The following is a 22784-nucleotide window of genomic DNA, read 5'->3' as shown; positions in this document are numbered from 1 at the left end:
TTCTGTGTGAGAACCTGAAGGAGGAAGGAGATGGTATTCTGCTTTTTCTCCTCCCTGTCATAACACGTGTTCTGTTGACCAGGCAGCTGCGTCGTGGATAGATTCCTGTTTTAATCCCAATAACTTCCCACAGTGGATGAAGAGGTATGATTACTGGTCTCATTTGAAAATGCTTCACATCAGCTATTTCTGATCAAAGTAAATTATTCTTTTTTTGCTGAGGACCCCCAGGAACCCCCTCAAGGACCCCTGGGGGTCCCCAGACCCCACTTTGAGAACCACTGATTTCAACTGCCTGATCAACTTTTTGAAATTGTTCTTGGTCTTTTTTTGTAACGTTCCTTCATTAGAGACACCTGTAAAATGTATCAGGATCCAATACAACTGTTCAGTCATAAATAATAACGTTTCATTTTGATTATATTGATTTAACTGTACGTTAATTACTGAAGTTGCAGTTTGCAGTAATGTTGACATGGACTACAATATATTGTCCCCAACAGTGTGGATCAGAACTTAGGTTAATTATCTCTGTAGAAGTAGAATTTATGTCAGAGCTGTGGTATCATGTACAAACAAACAAAATCTGTCATGTGTTAATTAAACTGAAAACTCATCTAGATTCAGATTGTTTCTTTATAACCTCAAATATTCACGACTACATGAGCAACAGCTGAAGTTTAAATTTGGATTCAACAGCAAGCAGCCCATAGCTGTCGTTACCACTCGATTCAAAAGCTGCTAAATCTTTGTTTTTCTCCAGCAGAAAATGATCTGTTCATGCAGGATCCTGTTACTCACGGTGAGAAGCTGGTTGAGAAACGTGCACAAACACATGCAGACATCTTGTTATTGTAAGGGAACCAGTTCAGGGATTTTATTACAAAAAGTTGTTGCAATTGATTTTATATTGCTTATAATGTTTGAAAACCATCATTTTGCTGAGAAAACCTGTGTGTTGTTCCATTGTGGTTTGTCCACCATTTAAAAACACACATCATCAGTTTAGTGATAAGGAGCAAATCATTTTAGGATATGGGTTCATGTTCGGCTTCTCAGGAAAACTATTTTTCAGACAGGGACCATCTTCTTAAAGGTTAATATTAAATGATGAATTTCAGTGTGTGACATTTGAGAATTACTCCACAAGTAGAAGGTGTCAGTCCCCTCTACAGGTGCCTCTCCTCTGCCTCAAGCAAAATAGTTTACAAGCCACAACAAGCACTTCAGGTAGAACAGGCAGGATCTGGGTCTTTTTATAATTATTTCATTTGGTTGTGGTTTCTTGGTGTCTAATTTGCCTCCTGTTTGGTTTGTTTCAAGTCCAGGTTGGACCTGTCCACACTGAATATTGAAAAGTATTAAGCCAGAAAAGTACATTTTCTGGGTGTTGTGCAGAAGCTGAAGGGCTCTTGTTTCAGAATAAAGCCAAAATGCTTAAATACTTAGAGAGTAAAACGTGTGTACTGTTGTACCCATACATTTCCTGAACTACCTGAAAAGTTTAAACCCTTTATAAACGAGGGAGCAAAGTGAACTAACATAAGCAAGTTAACGCAGCACTCAGTGAGTGTTTCTAAAAATAGGTCATCACGTTTTGGACTTTGACGTCATTGAATATCTTATTTTGTCCGACCCTCAGCACAAAACCTAAAAATATTCAATTTACAGCATCAGATTTGCTTGACAAAATGAACCAATATAGTATGTAATATAGCTCCTGCTCTGTCGGTGCACTCAATAAGAAAGTCAATTTATGAAGTGACTTTAATGGTTGCAGCTGTAATATGTAGAAAAAAGTGTGTTTTCTTTGCGTTCATGTCACGGCTCGGGATCACCAGGATAATCCACATCCACAGTGATAATTTCCAGAAATACTGAGGTGAAATGTGTGCATTTACATTCACCAACAACACAAGAGACAACATGTGCATTTTAAATAAGTAACTCTCTCCAAAAATGCATTTTCCCCTCGTTCTTACTTGAGATCAGACCTGAGCTCCTGTACGATCAGTATTTACCCCTGAGCTGCTTTTGCGCGCATGCGCGGTCAACGAAAGCCGCCTCAGTGTGTACGTGTACGTGTGTGTGTGTGTGTGTGTGTGTGTGTGTGTGTGTGTGTGTGTGTGCTGTCTTTCCCGGTCGTCGCTGCTCCTTCAATGACTTGCACCGACTCGCACTTCTCCAGCTACCTCTCCCTCCACCGGCGGCGTCCGGCGAACTGAACGCTCCGTACGTGAGAGCGCAGGAAACCGGCTGCTCTCCCTGAAGGACACACCTGAACCTGGACAGTTATCGGTACGTCCGGCTAACAACCAACTAGGAAGCTACTTCCCTTTAAACAAGCGCTGTTAATTGAAGCTGAGCCGTAAACTGTCCTGTACTCAAAGTCTTTATGCTCGGCAGAGTCTAAAGCAGCTTTCCGAGCCGAGCTGGCTAACGCTGCTGTCGGATTAGCTTTGATTACCAGAGATACTCCCTGGTGCTGGTGTTAGCATGCGAGCTAACAGACTGAGTGTGTCCACGTTAGCAGTAACTTTAGCCTGTATACTGTTATGGGTGAGACTTCAATGGCAGAGCAGGTTTGTGATGGCTTTCACTGTGCCCCTGGCTAACATGGAGACTAAGTGTATAACCTGCACTGTCCTGTTGTTTTCTCTGCACACTCTTATTTTTCATACACTGTTTTCACTGTATATATTGTATATTTGTGTCTATATATAGCTCTAACTCATTAAGTAAGGCAAAACCCCTTCAGTACCCTCTCCTTTTCAAGAGGGTCCCACAACGACACAACAATGTAAAAGAAAAAACTAATAAGAATCTAATCAATATCAAAAAAAGGGAACCTCGGGACAGGTAATATCATGGATGATCACACTATAGAGTAACAGTGATAGAGTCTGTGTAAACATGCAGTTAGTTTTAACTTTAGAGAATAAAACTTTTTTAAAGATATTCAGTTTAGTATCACACTAGACAAAGAAAAGCACCAAATGTGATTAAAGTAAGTGATTCATTTAGGGGGGCATCACTGTATCTTCATTTGCCAGATCCAGCAGTAGCTTCTTTAACTGAGTGGTATTTTTAGATACCATCTTTCCTGTATGCAGCCCCTTAATGTCATTACCGGTGACCACAATAAACCAGCTGATCAGTTTTTAATTTTAATGTTTGATATGAGACAAATGAGAGATTTCCTTTTTTGCAGGAGTGTGTGGGAGCATCATGTGGAGGAAGGCTTCAGCAGCGGCCCTGCTGGCGTTAGCTGTTGGCTATTTCTACCATAGCGGCCACGATGTGCCGGAGCAGATTCTGGAGTATATCAGCCTGCCAATCTTTCAGTCATCATCTCACAGTGTGAACAGCCAGAACAGCTTGGAGCAGGTGATCTCTGCTGCCTGGGAGACTTTGATAACTTTACCGACCCGGCAGTGGAGTAAAGTGGCCGTAGGGTGAGTAACAGAGCTGTAAGAAATATATGTCTTTCTTCTGTCCAAAAAAACTGTCACCTGGAGTTAGTTTTCATTTCTACATCTGTGCTCCTGCAGCTCTACTGCACACTGTGGCATGTTGAGAGGCTGTACTCAGCTCTGCTAGTGAGAAGGAATGTGTGATCACAAGTCAGTCCCAGCTCAGATGGCCTGGTCCAAGACACGGTGCCCCAGTGAATTATATTGCTGTCCATACCTAGCCTATAGCCTTGAGGCTGTGCTAAAGCTGCCAACACACGTCAGTGTTTTAAAAAGGTGCTCGATGATGATTGGCTGCAGCTGAAGGACTGCCCACCAGAAGGATGGACAGATGGTTTCCACCAAGGAGAGCAGTGAAGGGAGAGAAAACATCTTTACTACACCTTAAGATACTTGTTTGCCAGATCCTTCTGATTTGATTAATCAAAGTGTGGCCAAGTGATACAGAGCTGTGGAGGACTGTTTGTCCTGGCTGGAAAATCCCATTGTTGCAGACTTCTCATGTTATGTAGAATTCATATGTGAAGTGGAAATAAGTTATTTTTTTATCTGGTTTATCTGTCCATCCATTTTCTGGTGCTTGTCCAGGTCATGTTTTTCATGAAATGTATTATTAGGAATTATTCTTATATATAGTTGGGACAAAAATGTAAGATAAATGCCAATAAATGTATGCACTGGGTAAATAATTATCATTCTGACTTATTTAATGTGATATTAAAAAGATCTTAAATTTAACTGTTAACTGATCAGGAGGCAGCAGCTGAGGGAGAAATGAATAAATTAGACCTCAACATAAAGGTGTTTGCCACCTGATGATCCAGTTACACACCTCTGACCCATGACCTTGCTGTAGTTGCTACTACGACTAATAAGATAAGGGTCAGATGCAGTTTTATATGATGAGAGGGGTTAGCTGGATTGGACATTTGGTTGGATAAATACATCTCCAAGTTCACTGTGTACTGTATGTCTATGGGATTATTTATAGTTCAAGCCAGAGTTGAATGAAAATGTATCTTATTAACTGAAATAACACGTACTCAGTTTTCTCTTGAACTGTAATGATTTCCCCTCTCGTTCAGTGTGAACGCCTGTGTCGACGTGGTGGTCTCCGGAGTGGGACTGCTGCAGGCTCTGGCTGTGGACCCAGGCACTGGACTGGATCACGAAGTGTTGCACACCAAAGAGGACTTGAAGGAAGCCTTCATCCATTACATGGGGCGTGGAGCGGCTGCCGAGCGCTTCTTCAGCAACAAAGAGGTCTTTCAGAGGATTGCACGTGCGGCAGCAGAATACCCCGGTGCGAAGGCAAGGCTACCAGACTCCTGAAACGTTCTCAGACGACGATTACTATTTTTAAATGATCTTCCTTCTGATAAACTTTACTTTTGTCCTCTTGCAGCTGTATGTGGGAGGAAACGCTGCCCTCATTGGTCAGAAGCTCGCCACCTACCCTGACCTAATGGTACAGTAGCATGTCTCTACTTCTGTCTTAAACTCTTGCACTTCACCTCAGTTAATGAAAAGTTGTCTGTCCTGTTTGAATAAACATTAAAGGCTCAAGGTCGGTTAAACCAGTTTAATAATAAACATCTGTTGCCATGGCGCCGCGGATGGCTGCCTCGGTGTTTTGGTGCACATTTTTTTGCCTTATTTTCTTTATAAATCCAGTTTTCTGCTTTGGTTTCCGGAGCTCTTTCACCAGAGAAGAGCTCATTAATATCAGAGAAACAACTCCAGTGGATTTTTTTCCTACTTTTCTCGACTCATCTGTGGGATTATTGGACATTTTGGTCAGAGGTCACTGACCGTTGCTCTCGCAGTGAAACGCCGGAGGAGAGGAAAACGTGCCGGTGCGCTTGCGCGTCTCTGCCGGCGCGCACTCCGCACACCTCTCCCAGGTATCTTTCTCTCCAACGTGCGTTCACTGCCCAACAAACTGGATGAACTTCAGCTACTGGTGCAGAAGAACAGAGACTTTTCCTCATCTGCCGTCCTGTGCTTCACGGAGACGTGGCTGTGTGGATCGATTCCGGACTCTGCGCTGGAGCTGACCGGCTTCCAGCTCTTCAGAGCGGATCGCGACACAGAGCTGTCCGGCAAAACCAAAGGTGGAGGAATCTGCTTTTATGCAAACAGTGGCTGGTGCAAAGACGTGACAGTGATCCTGCAGCACTGTTCTCCTGACCTGGAGACTTTCATCATAAACTGCAGGCCCTTCTACTCCCCCCGTGAGTTCACCTCAATCATCCTGGTCGGTGTTTACATCCCACCACAGGCAAACGTGCAGGAGGCACAGCGGGCGCTCGCAGACCAGATACTGTGTGTGGAGCAGACCAACCCGGACTCCGTAGTTATTGTCCTTGGTGACTTTAACAAAGGTGACCTCAGTCATGAACTGCCCAAATACAGACAGTTTGTTAACTGCCCGACCAGAGAGGGGAACACTCTGGACCACTGTTACACCACAATCAGTGGTGCTTATCACGCCGTCCCCCGGGCTGCACTGGGCCACTCTGACCATGTCATGGTCCACCTGATTCCCACATACAGGCAGAAACTAAAACTGTGTAAACCTGTTGCGAGGACATCGAAGCAGTGGAGCAGTGAAGCCATAGAGGATCTGCGGGCATGTTTGGACTGCACTGACTGGGAAGTGTTCAGGACTGCTTCCAACAGTCTGGATGAGTTCACAGAGGCTGTGACGTCATACATCAGCTTCTGTGAGGACTGCTGTATCCCATCACGCACCAGGGGGAGTTATAACAATGACAAACCCTGGTTCACAGCTAAGCTCAGTCAGCTCAGGAGGCAAAAGGAGGAAGCTTTCAGGAGTGGGGACAGGGACAAGTTTAAAGAGTCCAAGTACAGGTTTAGCAAAGCGGTGAGAGAAGCTAAACGACTGTACTCTGAGAAACTTCAGCTCCAGTTCTCAGCCAATGACTCTGCTTCTGTCTGGAAAGGGCTCAGAAAGATCACAAACTACAAACCTAAACCCCCCCACTCCATTAATGACTTCCGTCTGGCCAACGATCTGAATGAGTTCTACTGCCGCTTTGAAAGACAGTGGGACAAGCCTGACACTAACCTCCACATCAGAGCCACATCAGAACCCCCCTCCTCCCCTACCAAAGGAACGTCTCTCTATCCTGGAGAGAGATGTCAACAGGCTTTTTAAGAAGCAGAACCCCCGCAAAGCAGCTGGTCCTGACTCTGTCTCTCCATCATCCCTGAAGCACTGTGCTGATCAGCTGTCTCCAGTGTTCACGGACATCTTCAACACCTCACTGGAGACCTGCCACGTGCCAGCCTGCTTAAAATCCTCCACCATCATCCCTGTCCCCAAAAAACCAAGGCCCACAGGACTAAATGACTACAGACCCATTGCCCTGACCTCTGTGGTCATGAAATCATTTGAGCGTCTTGTCCTGTCCCATCTCAAATCCATCACTGACCCACTCCTGGACCCCCTGCAGTTCGCCTACAGAGCCAACAGGTCTGTAGACGACGCCGTCAACATGGCTCTCCACTTCATCCTCCAGCACCTGGACTCCTCAGGGACCTATGCCAGGATCCTGTTTGTGGACTTCAGCTCTGCCTTCAACACCATCATCCCGGCTCTGCTGCAGGACAAGCTCTCCCAGCTGAGCGTGCCTGACTCCACCTGCAGGTGGATCACCGACTTCCTGTCTGACAGGAGGCAGCACGTGAAGCTAGGAAAGCACGTGTCTGACTCCCAGACCATCAGCACTGGATCCCCGCAAGGCTGCGTTCTTTCTCCTCTGCTCTTCTCCCTGTACACCAACACCTGCACCTCCAGCCATCAGTCTGTCAAGCTCCTGAAGTTTGCAGACGACACCACTCTCATTGGACTCATCTCTGATGGCGATGAGTCTGCCTACAGGTGGGAGACTGAGCGTCTGGTGACCTGGTGCAGGCAGAACAACCTAGAGCTAAACGCTCTGAAGACAGTGGAAATGATAGTGGACTTCAGGAAGAGCCCAGCCCCACCCACCCCCATCTCCCTGTGTGACTCCCCCGTGGCTACCGTGGAGCATTTCCGCTTCTTGGGAACCACAATCACAGAGGATCTCAAATGGGAGCTAAACATCAGCTCCCTCATCAAAAAAGCTCAGCAGAGGATGTATTTCCTGAGGCAATTGAAGAAGTTCAACCTGCCAAGGACTATGATGGTGAACTTCTACACCTCCATCATTGAGTCCATCCTCACCTCCTCCATCACCATCTGGTACGCTGCTGCCACGGAGAGGGACAATAACAGACTGCAGCGTATCATCCACTCTGTGGAGAAGGTGATTGGCTGCAATCTTCCGTCCCTCCAGGACCTGTACGCCTCAAGGACTCTGAGGCGTGCGGGGAAGATTGTAGCTGACTCCTCCCACCCTGGACACAAACTCTTTGAGACACTCCCCTCTGGCAGGAGGCTGCGGTCCTTCAGGACCAAAACCTCTCGCCACAAAAATAGCTTCTTCCCATCTGCTATTAGCCTCATCAACAAGGCTAGAGAGCCCCACTGTTGCTGATCAATTGCACCAATCACCAGAAAAAATTCCTTGTATGTGAAAACATACTTGGCAATAAAACTGATTCTGATTCTGATTCTGATTCTGATTCTGATTCTGATGGGAAAAATGTGAAGAGAATCACAAGAGAACAAGTGTAAACAATTCCCAAAATGAATTTATTCTGCTAGAAGAGCAGCAGTTCAACACAAATGAACAGTCTGGCTCAGAATGAAGTGATTAATATTTGTTTTTGTACCACAGGTTTTGTTATGTGGGCCAGTTGGTCCTAAACTTCATGAGATGCTGGATGAGCAGATAGTCGTTCCTCCGGATTCTCTCCAGGAGACGGATGAATTCCACCTCATCCTGGAATATAAAGCAGGTAAAGAGAAGAACGGGCTGCAGCCGTTAAAGGATCTGTAGCACTTCACTAGATCCCTTCAGTCTGTTAAAATGTTCTTCTCTGTCTGTAGGTGAACAGTGGGGCTCAACTCAGGCACCTCAAGCCAACCGCTTCATCTTCTCCCACGACACGTCCAACGGGGAGATGAGCTCACTGGAGACGTTTGTGGCGAGTCTGGAGGAGTTTCAGCCCGACCTGGTCGTCCTGTCGGGGCTCCACATGATGGAGGGTCAGGGCAGAGACGTGTGGGAGGAGCGGCTGAAAGAGGTCAGTGCCTGAAAGCTGTGTTTTACAGTATTTCCTCCGGTTGTTGTTTTAGTCACCAAAGCTACTGTGACCCATTTACTGCAAGTCACACAGATGTAATGTGTTACTTATTTCTGCTTTCCCCTACCAGTGTATTAAGCTTTTATCACTCTATCACAAAACAATGTCTGATATTGTTGAAGTCTATTGATTGATGTGTGATAATGCAGGGAGAAGTAAAGGTCAAGGTCTACAAATCTCTTCTGTTAGTTTATGTTAGTGAATAATAATAAAAATTGCAACATCAATCAGCTGAGAAACTATGGTTTGCTTTGGAAAATGTTTGCCACTAATGTAGAATCCAGTGTTACACTTCACAGTAAAACATACAGAAACTCTAGTCCTTTATTTTAGCTGATTTTTTCAGTCCAGAACAATTTAAAAAACTGTAGACCAGCAGTGCTGAGGTGGCACACATCATTAAGGCTTAGTCCTAACTGCAGGGGCCCGGGTTTAACTCTGACCCATGACCCTTTGCTGTGTGTCGTCCCCTCTCTCTCTCCCTGACTTTCCTTTCTCTGTCACTGTCCTATCAGGAAAAAACTGCCCAAAAATAACTTTAAAGACTCTAAACTAATTGTTAACATATGGTGTTAACAGTATTTTTATTATTAAGTTTTATTATTATATACAGTATGTGTGCATGGTCACATGGCAACGACTCAAATTATACATTTCGGGTGCTTGCTTCTTCTCTGCAGGCTGTGTCAGCCATATCTGACATTCGTAAGGATATCCCCATCCACCTGGAGCTGGCGAGCATGACTGACAAAGACTACATGAACAGCATCATGCAGGAGGTACATGTGGAAAACAGTTTTCTGAGGGAGTCTCATGAAGTCTCTCACACAGAAAAGATGAGTGTGCTCAAGTTTCACTAATCCCTAAAGAGTTCTGTATATTTAATTAAAGTTTTCCCTCTGTTTCCTGTTAGCAGGTTATGCCCATTGTCAGCTCCATCGGGCTGAACGAGCAGGAGCTGCTCTTCCTCTCTCAGGCCGGCAAGGGGCCTCATGCAGACCTGGCTGCCTGGAAAGGCATCCCAGACGTGGGCCGGGTCAGTGACATCCTCCTCTGGATCCTGGAGCAGCACGGACGCAGCGACCAGTTGTCGGAGGCAGACCTCACTCGCATTCACTTCCACACGCTGGCCTACCACGTCCTGGCTACGGTGGACGGATACTGGGGTAACCAGGCGGCAGCAGTGATGGCGGGAGCTCGAGTGGCCAGCAGCCAGGCCTGTGGTCTCCAGGCTGTTGACGTTAGCAAAGTGGGGCTCAAAGCCCCACTAGAGTTTGACAGCTCACACTTTGAGCCACGAGAGAGGTTGTCCCTGAACCCAGCAGATCCTGTTACGGTGTGGCGTCGTGGAAACGTCACCTTCCACCTCACACCGGTGCTGGTCTGCAAACAGCCGCTTCGGACAGTTGGGCTCGGGGACGCCATCTCAGCAGAGGGACTAGTTTACTCAGAGTTAAAGACCCAGCAGCCCTTCTGAGGTTTGCCTCACTCTGACTGGAAAACGTTGATGGGATGTGCTGAGAAGACCCAGTGAAGCTCCACCTGCACCTGTGCTTGTTGGGCTGGAGTCACGTTTCTGAATGAGAGCCAGGTTCTGTGTCGTCCTTCCCAACACTCCTGAGTTTAAAAACGTGATCTGTGGCGACAGTTTAAAATCCTGCCTGAAGACTCCTCGAGCCTGCTTCGGTCTCCTGTCTCCTCCCTCCTTAAATCCTCCGGCAGACGCAGAAACTGAGGCAGAACTTCACAGAACTGGATCTGACTGGGCTGTGAGGCGGCCTGACTCTATGCACTGTGCACAGATCAAAGCCATCTTCAAAAACTTCAAAGAGTTTTGTTGGCTCACTTACTTTACTTTGACCTGCATATCTTAAGTCTACTGTGCCTTGAGAAAATAGAAGAATTATAATATTATTATTAAAGATTTTATTCCTCCTTCAGAGCCAAACAAAGTTAAAATCAAGCTTCACATCAGTCATCCCTCTGATATATAAACACACACATATATATAATTATGTCTGACTGGAAACTGATGAGTGTCTTTACTATATGGTAGAATCCAAGTGTTATCTTGATGTTCTTTGTTTCTTCTGGTACATTCACATCAAAAAGACCCTAGAACACTTGAACCTTCATTCTCCCGCGGGTGTCGGACCTACCTAGATATACTTGACATTTTTGTTACTTGTTCTGAAAGGATGAAAATACTGGAGAGTGTGACAGCATTTGTGTTTTCTCAGTTTTTTATTTGGTCCAAACACTCCCACTATAAAGATGTGTCAGTGTGGAAACTCCACAGCACAGTCGTGATCTGTTTCTTACTCTGTTATAAATTCCTGTTGCAGATGTTATTGATATTCTCTTATTGATTCATGTGACATGTTTAAATGCAAACTTCAAATATGATTTTGAAGGGGATCCTTCTTTATGCAGTAAACCTGTATTCGCAATCAGATGCCAGCTCAGTTAATGATTCAGTTGGCAGGAAATGAAGTTAGAGGAAAAACAAAATTTCAAATTGTGGTGTAGGTCGTATGTAATCAGCGCTGCTGTACTTGTTTGCTTCCTGTTTCGTTCGTCTTTTCAGGTACTGCTTTCCCTCGGTTCTAAAATGTGATAATGTGACACGATTGGCTGGGAGTCCTTTAAAGCTCTCCGTGTAACAAACTGCAAGAAAAACTTCCTGATTCAGATTCTAGCATATAAGTAAATTATGCTTTTTTTTTTCATGGGTTGTTGTCTTTTTTTGTGTGCTTATTTCAAAATGCCTGCATCATGTTAGATGCACAGTGTGTAACTATCAGAACAATGTGTTTTTATACCTCAAATGGCCACTGAAGGCACGCAATAATAATAAGTCTTAATGCAGACATACAACAAAAAGGTGATGTATGGGATTTAGCAGAATTAATTCTTTGCACTAGTAGGAAGTGGCAGGTGTGTCTGCAAAGGTGAATGTAACCTTAACTCCAACCCCCATTTATTTCTAGCAAGTACAATCTATTCAACTTTACTCATTTCATATATTGTGTCTCATGTTTTTAACATTTGTCAACAAGTTTCATTTACTTGTAGTTTGTCATTAAAATGTGTATGGACAGTAGTGTTTGGCGTGATTGTGTTAGTTGGTGCTGAAATGATTAGTTGAATAATCAGTTGACAGGATATTAATCAGTAAGTATTTTAAAATCATTTTCCAGGAAACGGTGCCAGGCACTCTCTGGTACCAGTTTCCTAAATGTGAATATTTGCAGATTTTCTCTGTTTTCTATCATTGTAAAGTGAATATGTTTGGGCTTGGGACTGTTGGTCAAACAAACAAGACTGTAGAAGTTGTCGTCTTGTGCTCTGAGAAGTAATCAGGAATATTTTTACATTTTTCTCACCATTTATTCATTATATGTGAATATATGTATTAACAGATTCATTGGTAATAAAAATAAGTGTTAGTGAGTGGCAGAAGTGACTTATGTAATATTCAAATGATACTTATTAATGTTGCGTGGGCTGAAGAAGGTGAAAACAAGTTGCGTTTCCCACTGATGTGTTTTAACCCAGCAAATCCTTCAGGGGCGAGGCTGGATTACCAACCAGGCAAAGCAGCAGCTGCCCCACAGCAGAGGGCCCTCAGGGGCCCTAAAACACCCAGGTTCAATGTTTGTCTGTCAAGCAGTGATTTGATCAATTGCAAATTTGTTCAGGAGGATGCACCAGTTGATCACAGTGTCAGAGTGCTTAAACTGAGCCTTGCATTAATTGTGAGGTCCAGTGTCAAAATCAGTGCAAGATAAAATATTCTAATTTTGAAAATGCAGCTTCAATGGTGTAAATGTGGTGAAACAGGATCCTGTTTTTAAGAAGACCAAAAATATTGTGCAGAAATGGTGCATATTGCTACATAATCTGTTGAATTTATTTTCTTCAAGTCATCAGGATACAGAAATGTGGAGGTGCTACATGCAAACGTAGTCATTTTTAAAATACCATTTCATCAATTTCAGGATATTAGAAAGACATAAATCTATCCAGATATGTTTGACCGGAGCTGTCAGTCTCCCCAGCACTGATACAGTACGACTGGATTGTTATTCTTGTACTAAATCATATCTCAAGAAAGGATGTCTGATTTATTTTTATGGTTTACGATCAAACATCAGTTTACTGGGCAGGATGGAGCAGTCACATCACAGCCAGATTAACCTGTTCATGGGCCCCAGGGTGAAATAGTTTTGTTGGGACCCCCACTGTACACAGACACCCAGAAACCAATCAGTAGTCTAGAGCAGAAATGATTAGTTGATTAATTAGTCAACTGAAGGAAAATTAGGTGGAAACTATTTTGGTGACTTATTCATTTAAATCATTTTCAAGCACAAATGCCTCAAATTCACAGGTGCCAGCTTCTCCAACTTCTCAGTTTTCCATGATGGTTAACTCAGCATCTTTTTGTTTCTAACTCAAACAATAAAAACCAAAGAATATGGTAACTTGGGCTTCAGGGAATAATGTTTGGCCTTGTCCCTATTTTGTGATATTTAACTGATTATCAACCCTTTTACCAGCCTGTTACTAACCAATTTTTGTGCGGAAAAGCGTGAAAATTAGGGACCCAAAATAAAAAGGTTACTGTTTTTCAAACCTGGTCTCCTTTGAAAGGTCATTCTTTAAATTTTACAACCAAAACAAAACAAAACAAAATGAACATAAAGATACTGACAGAGGCACTAACACTGTGTAAAAAAGGGAATATAAGACCTGTAGTTGGACTTTTTGTATGGAAAACACAAAAGTGTGTCACAAATCTGTGTCAACAGCTGTTGCAGTGATATGTGGACTCAGACAGTCTCAGGAGACGTAGGGCTTTCAAACAGTTTTTAATTTGTCAATGTTCAGAGTGAGTCTAGCACAGACCAAAAGACCTAAAGTAGGCTACCAAGGACAAAGTGTCCCACGGGTGGGAGGGTTTATTTTAACAGGTTAAAGAAAATAGTCGGATGTGTTGAAAATGAAAATTGGTTGCAGCCCTACACTTGACATATAATGGATTAATATTAACTTGACACACATACTTGAGCTTAATCAAGGTCTTAAAACTAGATTTCTGAGACCAGGCACACGATGGAGGACGCAGGTCCTGCCATAGGTGATGTTGTATTTAAGTGGGGATTAATTAACTTATATAGACCCAAATGAAATGGAGTAAACCTGAGGCTTTTGGGGCCCCTGGGGAGGGTCTGGGGTCCGTCGCTGAGAGATATAAACCTATGATATGAACCCACTGCTTCAGCTCATTGTTTTTACTTCACAGCTTTGGCCAGATCGCGCTGGTACGCGGCTGCAGCTGATTGGCTGACACGCCAGGGGACGTGCACCAATCAGAGCTCCGTGCGTCTCCCCCGCCGTGCTGACGTCGGCCCCTGCGCGGTGAGGCAGGCAGCGTAGCCCGGAGCCCGGAGCGGCCGCCGCTGCAGTCTCCACCCCGGACACCGCTCTCCCTCCACCAATCCCACCCACCCCCTCTCCCGGCTCCTATATAGCTACCACGACTCACAGGCCGTCCTCCCGGGCCGCTCTCTCTCTCCTGGTTGATGGTTAGACTCTGCGAGAGAAGGATGAAGTTCCTCGTCGCTGTCACGGTGATTGTGGGATCGCTGATTTTCCTCGCCTTCCCCAACGGCTCGTCCGCCGACGAGAAGAAGAAAGGCCCCAAAGTGACTGCGAAGGTAGGCGGCTCCCGGCTGCCGGATCATCAGGCGAACCAAAGCTCTTCCTCCCCGCTAACCACTTCATGCTAGCGGGTCGTAAAGCCACGTCACTAGCTAAGTTAGCCTGTAGCCTTAGCTGAGAGCCAGGGCCCGTAGGCTCCCCTGCTGCTAAGCTAACCGCTGCTGTTGGCGCTGTCACAGTGGGATTAATTGCTGCATAAAACCAGGTTAGCCACTGTTGCCAGAACAAGGTAGAAATCTGAATGAAATGACTTGCGTGGGCTGAGCGGAGTTTGCTGTAAACGCCACGAATGTCGGTGTTTCTTACTGCAGCCGTGTCTCCTCATCCCTCTGAGCTGCAATTAGAGCTGCAGACCTGGTCTACAAAGTAAGCCCCCTTCATATGAACCGCTCGGTGCAGCTCAGGGAGGCTCAGCAGATGTAGTGTCGGGGAGCAGCAGGTTTGTCCACGTCTACAGATTCAAGGAAGCTTTGAAGTGGTCAGTGGGTAACCCACAGGCTCTTTGTTTCCAGAGCAGACCAGTCCCTCTGTCTGACTTCTGACATTTACAGTCTTATAGGTTTTGTTCAGAAGGATCGACAAACCCAAACCAAATCTTTACAAATGCATGGTTGTTTAAAACTGCTGCCAGAAGAGCAGCTCTGAGTGAACTTTTGATTAACCAACAATTTAACTTAGTTTTGGGAAAGAACCACTAAAGAGAAGATATACAGGGTAGAATTAGAGTTGTACGTCTTGGTTATAAGAGGCCTTTAAATCCTGGATGAGAGGATTTACGGGGATTAGAGCTTCAAAGATTAATCAATCAGGTGATCCACAGAAAATGAACAGGCAACTATTCTGATAATCAATGTTCGTTTTGATCTTTTTTTTCAAGCTTATCTGTGAGGAGTTCCTGTGTTTCTTTGTCAGACATGGCAGTAAACTGTTGAGCTGTACCTGAACATCTTCTTAGGCTGTGAACTACTCTATTCTGACATTTTTAGACAAAAAGATCAATCAAGAAAATAATTGGTAATGAAAATAGATAATGAAAAATGAGTTGCAGTCCTACAAATGCTGCACGTCTCCTCAAAATACTTTTGGCGAGAAGCCATTACACTGAAACGGCTGCAGGAAAACTCCTCAGCCAAAGGATGGCACAGCTAACCTTTACATTAACACTATGATGTGGCTGATATGTGAAACATGGGGAAGCGTCTGTGCCTGTAAGGTGTAACCCACTGAACGATCCTGTGCCTGCACAGTTACATCAACCCGTTCACTTTGATTTAAGATGTCGGTAAAATAAAGGTGGAAGAAGTCGGTTTGGCCGAGTTTAAAATAACTTTACATCTTTTCCAGGTGTTCTTCGACATTAGAATCGGAGATGAAGATGTGGGAAGAGTTGTCATCGGGGTGTTTGGAAAAACTGTTCCCAAAACAGTTGACAACTTTGTCGCCCTGGCGACAGGAGAGGTGAGAAATTGGGAGCCTTTGTGTCGGTTTGTGGTAGAGTTTGTGTGTGATGTGCAGCCAAACTGCTGTGGTTTGTTTTGCCTCTTTGTCGCCACGTGCAACACTGACTGGTGAATTAACTGTGATGGAGAAGAATAGTTGTCGAAGCAGACATTGATGCACATTCATTACAACATCCTGCAGTTTTCACACACTAACAGGACAAAGAGAAGGTGTCAGGGTTCAGTGTGTATCAAGGGTGAAATGAGCTTTTAACTAGTGGTCAGCATCTTTGTTTACGTTCCCAGAAGCACACAAACGCACACCGCCATGAAGAATATAAGAAGAGGTCCTTGAATAAGTCACTTGATTCACATTCAAAATGTCATATAGTGGCAGCTGGTATCTGTTTCAGATTTTTCATGTGTTGTTTATGTTGTTGTTGTTGTTTTGCTCTAATTAAACAGAAAGGATTCGGTTACAAGGGCAGCAAATTCCACAGGGTCATCAAGGAGTTCATGATCCAGGGCGGAGACTTCACCAGAGGAGACGGCACCGGAGGTAAGACGGCCACAGAACCCCGCTGACATCGTGACTTTGTGCAGGGTTTTTTTTTTGTTTTTTTTGTTTTTTTTTTTCTCCTCCTGCAAGAACGAACTTGCACGTCTGACATATCACTGCTGTCCTGAGCATTTAATGACTTGAGGGCTGTTTCAGGCGTCAGCTCTTTAATGTGTTTTACCAAAAGCAGTTCAGCTGTCAGGAAAATGTCAGATTCCCAGTGTGGACTTATGCTGCTTTATTTCTGTTCAGCTCAGAAGCTTTGTTGCCATCTCCAGAGCATGAAGGCTGTCATGAACTGATGATTCATTTTATTGTTTTATACATTTATGAGGGCAGAGGAAACCTCCTGCTTTATTATCAGAATGGGAGGTTGTGTTAAAATTTTTACCAAGAGCTGTTTCACAAGTGTCATGTTGTAATGATTTTTAGAGTATGTTTGACACTTGGCAGAAGCTTTTTACTACTGACTCAGTGCTGTTCAGTATTCATGTACAGGGAAAATGTCATAAGATAAAGTGAAGATAAACGTTTGGCAGCGATCAGGGTGCCAAACAGAGTGAGGTTGCTACAGGGAGGGAACACAACAAGCTAACAGCAAGCAAATCGTCTTGTAACAGATTTTAAATAGTGCCAATATTTTTCTTCTCAAAGGCAAGAGCATCTATGGCGACCGTTTCCCTGATGAGAACTTCAAGCTGAAGCACTACGGCGCCGGCTGGCTCAGCATGGCCAACGCCGGCAAAGACACCAACGGCTCCCAGTTCTTCATCACCACAGTCACGACTCCGTGGCTGGACGGCAAACACGTCGTCTTTGGAAAAGTTCTGGAGGGCATGGTGAGTCTCAGGCAGTGGTCACATGACGGCGTCATGCTGGTGACGGGAGAAGCAGATCTGAGGTGTTGCTATCTGATCTGTGGAGTTCACCACCAACAGTCAGTAACTGATGAAATGCTAAAAATAACAAGCTGGGTTTCAGACTAAAATAGACGGCAGTTTCCTGCTCTCTGCCCTCCTCAGGTGCACTGTGAATATAAACCAAAGGAAATGGAGACATCTATTAAAGTAGACTGGTCAACTTTTTTTTAACTCTGCCTCTGCACATGATGGCAGCCTGCTGAGCTGGTCAGGGTTGAGTTCTTCACTGTTTTAACAAAAGCAGTTCAGCTGCACAGACCCTCAGGAAAAAGTCTCATTTCCAGCGCCGTCGTCATCGTCACTTTAAGGCTTTGATTAACATTTTGTCGTTCAGAGGAGTGGAGATGAATGTGTCAGCAAAACGCATCAGTGTCGATGCTGGAAAACCAACAGTACATGAGTACAGAAGTACACGAATTACCTGGGCTTAAACTTCAGTGCTGCTTTATCCTCCTGCTCCACTACATTTATTATTACAGCTGTAGTGACTTTGTAGGTGAAGATTTTGCATAATTACATAATGAGTAGTTTATAAAATATAATGAATGTTGCAATTACCACTACAGTAAAGTGATGCTTGTACATTAATGCATCAGTAATGTTAATGGAGCATTGTCATATACAATCATGTAACAGGGGCCATTTCTGTATAATGAGTAATTACACTTATTAAGTTTAAGTACATTTTACTAATGAAACTTTTGTACTTAAGATTTTGAATGCAGGACTTTTTATTCTCAGGCTGCGTCCACAACAAAAACGATCTCCGTCCAGATGACTATTGTAGCTCTGTATCACAAATCTACCTCTATACTATCACACCTGAAAACACAAATCACATCACCGTTCACGTACACTGGGCGCGCACAAGCCAGTGTAAACAGGAAGCAGATTGTCTGCTCTGCAGTGGCTTAGCTGCAGAAAACACTACAAATGAGGAACAGCAAGGACAGATGTAGCGTTAAAATGCAAATGAAGTTAACTCCACAACAGCTGCCATCAAAGACAGCAAGGTCAGTAACGCTGGTAGTTCATTATCCATGTTGCTTTCACCGCTGGTAGTCGAGGCTGGTAAGACCCAATCAGGGAGCGACTGTGGGCGTCTACGTCATTGTTTCTGAAGGTCTCAGTTTCTTCCCGTCCAGACATCAACACAACCTCTTTTTTCAAAATAAAACAGTCCAGCAGCATTTCCAGAAGTCTCCGTTTTAGGGGCTCAGACACCAGGAGAAAATGGCAAATAATGTTTTAAAAATGAAACGTAGCCGTAAATTGTTGTTACTACTTTTACTTCAGTAAAGGACCTGAGGACTACGTCACTGCTGGAAGCCATTAGAGCTAAATCTAGAACAACCAAGAAATCATAAACCTGTTGTTTTAAGATTCACAACTTGTAAACCTGTAACTGTTTCTATCCTCCAGGATGTGGTGAAGAAGATCGAGGGCACAAAGACAGACGGCCGCGACAAGCCTCTTAAAGACGTCATCATCCACGATTGTGGCAAAATCGACGTGGAGAAGCCGTTCGCCGTGGCCAAGGAGTAAGAGCGCTGCTGGAGCAGACCAGGGAAAACAGGACTGTTTGGGGCGGGGGAGGGAGGGGGTGTTGAGGGGAAATTGTGCAGGCCACCTTGTTTTATCACTTACAGCCCTGTGGTCCTGGAGAAGGGGCTTCTGGGTCATTCTGGGTCAGTGTCTGCCATCTTAACGCACCAGAAGAGCATATACATCGAGCAATCATGACGACACTCTGGGTCCATTCACCAACGAGCATTCCAAGGTGCACTTAACTGTTCGTGGTTGTTTTTGTAAAAAATGAAATCTGAAATAAAGGTTTCAAGTTTTGTTAAGTTTTGGTGTCTGAAGTTTTTATGATACCTGTTCACACTAGCTCAAGGTCTGTGTGTCTGTGTGTCTGTGTCTGTGTCTGTGTGTGTGTCTCCACTGGTAGGTGCTGTTTACTCAGAACCATTAACCTATCAGACTGCTCCAGTGGAAACCCAGTGTGAAGCTCAGTTCCCCTGAAGCAGCTGATAGAAATATGAAGGTTATTTCACAGATTTCTACCCAAGTAGAAAGTAAAGATAAGTCACTGGGTGAGGGACAATCTCATGAACTGGTTGGACACCTGCTCAAGGAACCAAAAAAAAAAAAAAAATACACCTGATTTCAATACAGTTATGGGTGACTACTCAACTAAAACATTTAATAAGATGCACCCTGCTATTTGCATCTCAATTAAGGTGATTTATCCTGATAATGGAAACTTTTTTTTTTCCTACAGTCCCTTATTTTGAAATACAATTTCTTTTAAAGGGAAACACAATTTTAAAACTATGGAAATTCCTGAATTTGATGTAAGTTAATAAGTCTTATTATGACTTAGGCTGGTTTTAGACATCTGACCTTCAATCCCATCATCAACCAACTAAGTGAGGGAGCATAAAGGTGCAGCCCACCCAAATTTACAAAAGCAACCACATCTCACTGTCTCCACTGGCAGATGCACCTGGTTCAGGTGTCATCGGCTGTCTGTGAAGACCAGAATAAAACCAGTCACAGCAGCCGCTGGAAATGGGTCAGTGGGGCTACAGAGACGGGAGCTACAATCCTCAGGTCCATGTAGAACCACTTGTTATCCCCTGTATTGTGTGTTATGTTGTGTACACCTGAGCTAGTTTCATTTGCAGTTGAAGACCATGAGGTACGGTTTGAAAGCTCAATAAAAGCTTGTAAGTGTATCTTTGAGTTAGTATTTTGTTACACATGCTAATCACATGAACAAGACTAAAGTCTTCTTTATGCAGGAAACACATGTTTTTTGTGGTTTGGGTGAAATACACCTTTAATCTTGCAGATTCACCAGCTGTTTCTCCATGTCCTGGTCCTTCAGAATAGAGGTACATCTAAAAAGATTACAACAGGGATCCTAAAAGATTTGTTAGCAAGGAATCCAGCTCTGGTGACTGTGTGTTTGACTAGTACATAATCATAATATGGGAATAATAACACGCTTAAAACTGTGAATAAAGCAATCACCTCAGTAACCTAATGTTTGAGATAAATATCTAATTTTATTATTTTGCAAAGGAAACTCTTAGCACCCAGCACAGACTGTTATTTGTACATGCAGTATCAGCCTGACCTGCAGGGGGCTCCCTAACACCGCAGACACCAGCTCTGCAGCAGAACAGAGGAAGTCCATGTCAGAGGTTTCACACGTGATTTTAGTGCAATAAAATGAGGAATTGTGCATCTCTGTGGTTCCCTGTCTATTCATGATTGTTGAGACTGCACTTCTTTTTTCTACTTTGATCACACATTATCTCCAGGGGAAAGAAAGTGGTTTGTTTGAGCACAAAGATAATTTGTTCTGATCTTATTCTTGTACTCAGGGGGCAGATTTCACTGCAGCAGCACAGCATGGTTCAGGAAACCAGGAAACTGACCTTACAGATGCATCTTATCTGACCTTCTCCATGCACTTGTGGCAAAACTGCTCCCATGTGGAGCTTCAGGCATGTTCAAACTAACGCTTTGCAGACTTGTCCAGAGTTTGACAGATGTTCTTCTGACTCATAAAAGGCAGTAGACTGTGGAGTGACTATTTGCCTGTTTTGCAGTCACAAAATCCAGGAAAAAAAAACAGAATGGCCTTTTTTAAAAACCCTGAATCAGCATTAAAATATGTTAGATACTGACGGTAAAGTGCATAAATAAAGAGTTCATTACTGAGCATAAGCAGTGAGTAAAATACCTTTGAGTATAGCAGCCACGTGGTAATAATTTCTGCAAATACCATCTATCGGTGTAATATAATCAGAGAGATCACCATGAATCTGGTGCTTAATAAGAACAACTATAATATTTACAGTAGGCTACAGCTCCTTTGGTTCTGGGTATCCTGAAATATTCAGGATTCTCCCCCCAAACAATGCCCCTGATATAAGTTTAATATAAAGTCATATATTCCCATGAAGCCATTTTTAGAAGCAGTGGAAACACAGAGGCCATGGGAACAGCGCTGGATGAGCGAATGGTATTCCTAAACACAACTGACCTCATGTGTCTCTGTCAGCTCGTCTGCAGACTGAAGGTAACATCTCCACTGACACTGGGGCTTTTTACGAAGAAGCAGGGCTGCTGAGTTTTTCTGCTAACTCTGTGTCAAACTTGCTTTGTGGAACAAGCTGCTGTTGTTGTGAAGATATTTTGTATTGACACTCAGCTACTTATAGATTTCTACTGACTGAGCAGTTGGCAGAGCTGTAGACTTGAGGCTTTGTCTTGAGTCAAGCTTAAGTCAGGTTTAAGCCTGACTAGAGTCTGCTGTCATTACTGCGCCTTTTCACATCAAGGACCCCTAAACTGACACAAATTTGACCACAGACCCACAGTTCGTAAGATTTAATCCCAGGGTCCCTCATCTGATAAGATTTTTGCTTTTTGATGTTTTATTACAGAAAGTGTTTACAGAAACCCACGACCGAAATAATCACACATTCTGTCATTGTGTTACTTATGGATGGAAATATAGTGAAAATAAATGATTCCCCTTTCTGCTGGGGACCTTCAGGAACCTCCTCAAGGACCCCTGGGGGTCCCCAAACACCACTTTGAGAACCACTAGCTTAGATAGCTTAGCCATGCTGGTTGAAAATCTTTTGAGCTGGACTTGCTCTCTAGAACCTGAGACTTGAGGCTTTCCTAGCTGTTTCCCTGTAGCTTCACATTTAGTGCACAGACAGGAGGGTCTGTGTACTTTGGTTCAGCTACAAACGTCATCAAGGTTTCAAAAATCAACCTCAGCTGTCAGAAATAAAACAACAACTGTCATAAATGTACACAACCATCTGACTCAGTCATCAAACATAATGTGTGACAGGCTGTTTAATGTTTCACTGTGAGACTGCAGGTACACACCCTGACTGAGAAGTCCGTCTCTATTTTCAGACATGGTTTAGCATGAATTTGTATAATTACAGAGGAGTGTGGAAGTGCTGTGCTCAGAGTACCATTTAAAAGATTATCTCACTATAAAATGAATTATATCATCTTCGATGAGCTGTGATTAAAGTTTGTGAGTAATCTGAAGTTGTGAAAGTGGATATTGTGCCTCAAGAGGCCTTTACAGCTTTAAACTCCTCAATGTTATTCTTTGTAGAGTATGTTTTCTTCAATAAATGATTGGTGGGAAATGTTTCAGGATTGCTAAACAACAATCCAGCCAAGAAAATCTATGTTGATGAGACACAGAAAGCAGGTCGATGCTCTGCAGTCCTTGTTTTGCCCAGATTCACTCAGGCATCAAGTGACTCACCAGGAGGAAAATATGGAAAGAATTCCCTGGAGTTGGCACAACTGTGGTCTTGGTTAAACCCTCTGTTGTTCGGTTTGGCCTTGTTTG

General features: G+C 43.8%; 2 protein-coding genes across 4 annotated transcripts; both read left to right on the top strand.

Moving 5' to 3' along the window:
- Positions 1–10: 10 nt before the first annotated feature.
- Positions 11–11835, top strand: adpgk (ADP-dependent glucokinase). Of its 3 annotated transcripts, XM_071492568.1 has the most exons (9): positions 11–144; positions 2189–2298; positions 3212–3455; positions 4559–4784; positions 4879–4941; positions 8264–8384; positions 8476–8672; positions 9413–9511; positions 9646–11835. In XM_071492568.1, the coding sequence occupies exons 3-9, from the start codon at positions 3229–3231 to the stop codon at positions 10207–10209; spliced, it is 1497 nt and encodes a 498-aa protein (XP_071348669.1). In that variant the 5' UTR covers positions 11–144; positions 2189–2298; positions 3212–3228; the 3' UTR covers positions 10210–11835. The 3 variants fall into 3 exon arrangements, with proteins under 3 accessions (XP_071348669.1, XP_071348674.1, XP_071348686.1); XM_071492573.1 differs by lacking the exon at positions 2189–2298 and having other exon boundaries at positions 54–144; XM_071492585.1 differs by lacking the exon at positions 11–144 and having other exon boundaries at positions 2059–2298; positions 9649–11835.
- Positions 11836–14191: 2356 nt separating this feature from the next.
- On the top strand, positions 14192–19227 carry ppib (peptidylprolyl isomerase B (cyclophilin B)). Its single transcript, XM_071492625.1, has 5 exons — positions 14192–14455; positions 15804–15917; positions 16364–16457; positions 17112–17296; positions 18800–19227. The coding sequence occupies exons 1-5, from the start codon at positions 14321–14323 to the stop codon at positions 18920–18922; spliced, it is 651 nt and encodes a 216-aa protein (XP_071348726.1). The 5' UTR covers positions 14192–14320; the 3' UTR covers positions 18923–19227.
- Positions 19228–22784: the final 3557 nt, after the last annotated feature.

This window comes from Trachinotus anak, unplaced genomic scaffold, assembly GCF_046630095.1.
Source record: "Trachinotus anak isolate AG129_WGS33_773 ecotype Australia unplaced genomic scaffold, CSIRO_AGI_Tana_v1 ptg000002l, whole genome shotgun sequence".
Lineage (NCBI taxonomy): Eukaryota > Metazoa > Chordata > Actinopteri > Carangiformes > Carangidae > Trachinotus > Trachinotus anak.
Note: the sequence above shows the minus strand (reverse complement) of the source record. Positions and strands in the feature narration are given on the sequence as shown.

Coding starts and splice junctions, on each gene's coding strand:
- adpgk (XM_071492568.1), top strand. CDS start 3,229: ATGTGGAGGAAGGCTTCAGCAGCGGCCCTGCTGGCGTTAGCTGTTGGC. Junction 8,385..8,475: donor CATCCTGGAATATAAAGCAG/GTAAAGAGAAGA, acceptor CTCTGTCTGTAG/GTGAACAGTGGGGCTCAACT. Junction 8,673..9,412: donor GGGAGGAGCGGCTGAAAGAG/GTCAGTGCCTGA, acceptor TCTTCTCTGCAG/GCTGTGTCAGCCATATCTGA.
- ppib (XM_071492625.1), top strand. CDS start 14,321: ATGGTTAGACTCTGCGAGAGAAGGATGAAGTTCCTCGTCGCTGTCACG. Junction 15,918..16,363: donor TCGCCCTGGCGACAGGAGAG/GTGAGAAATTGG, acceptor CTAATTAAACAG/AAAGGATTCGGTTACAAGGG. Junction 16,458..17,111: donor CAGAGGAGACGGCACCGGAG/GTAAGACGGCCA, acceptor TTCTTCTCAAAG/GCAAGAGCATCTATGGCGAC.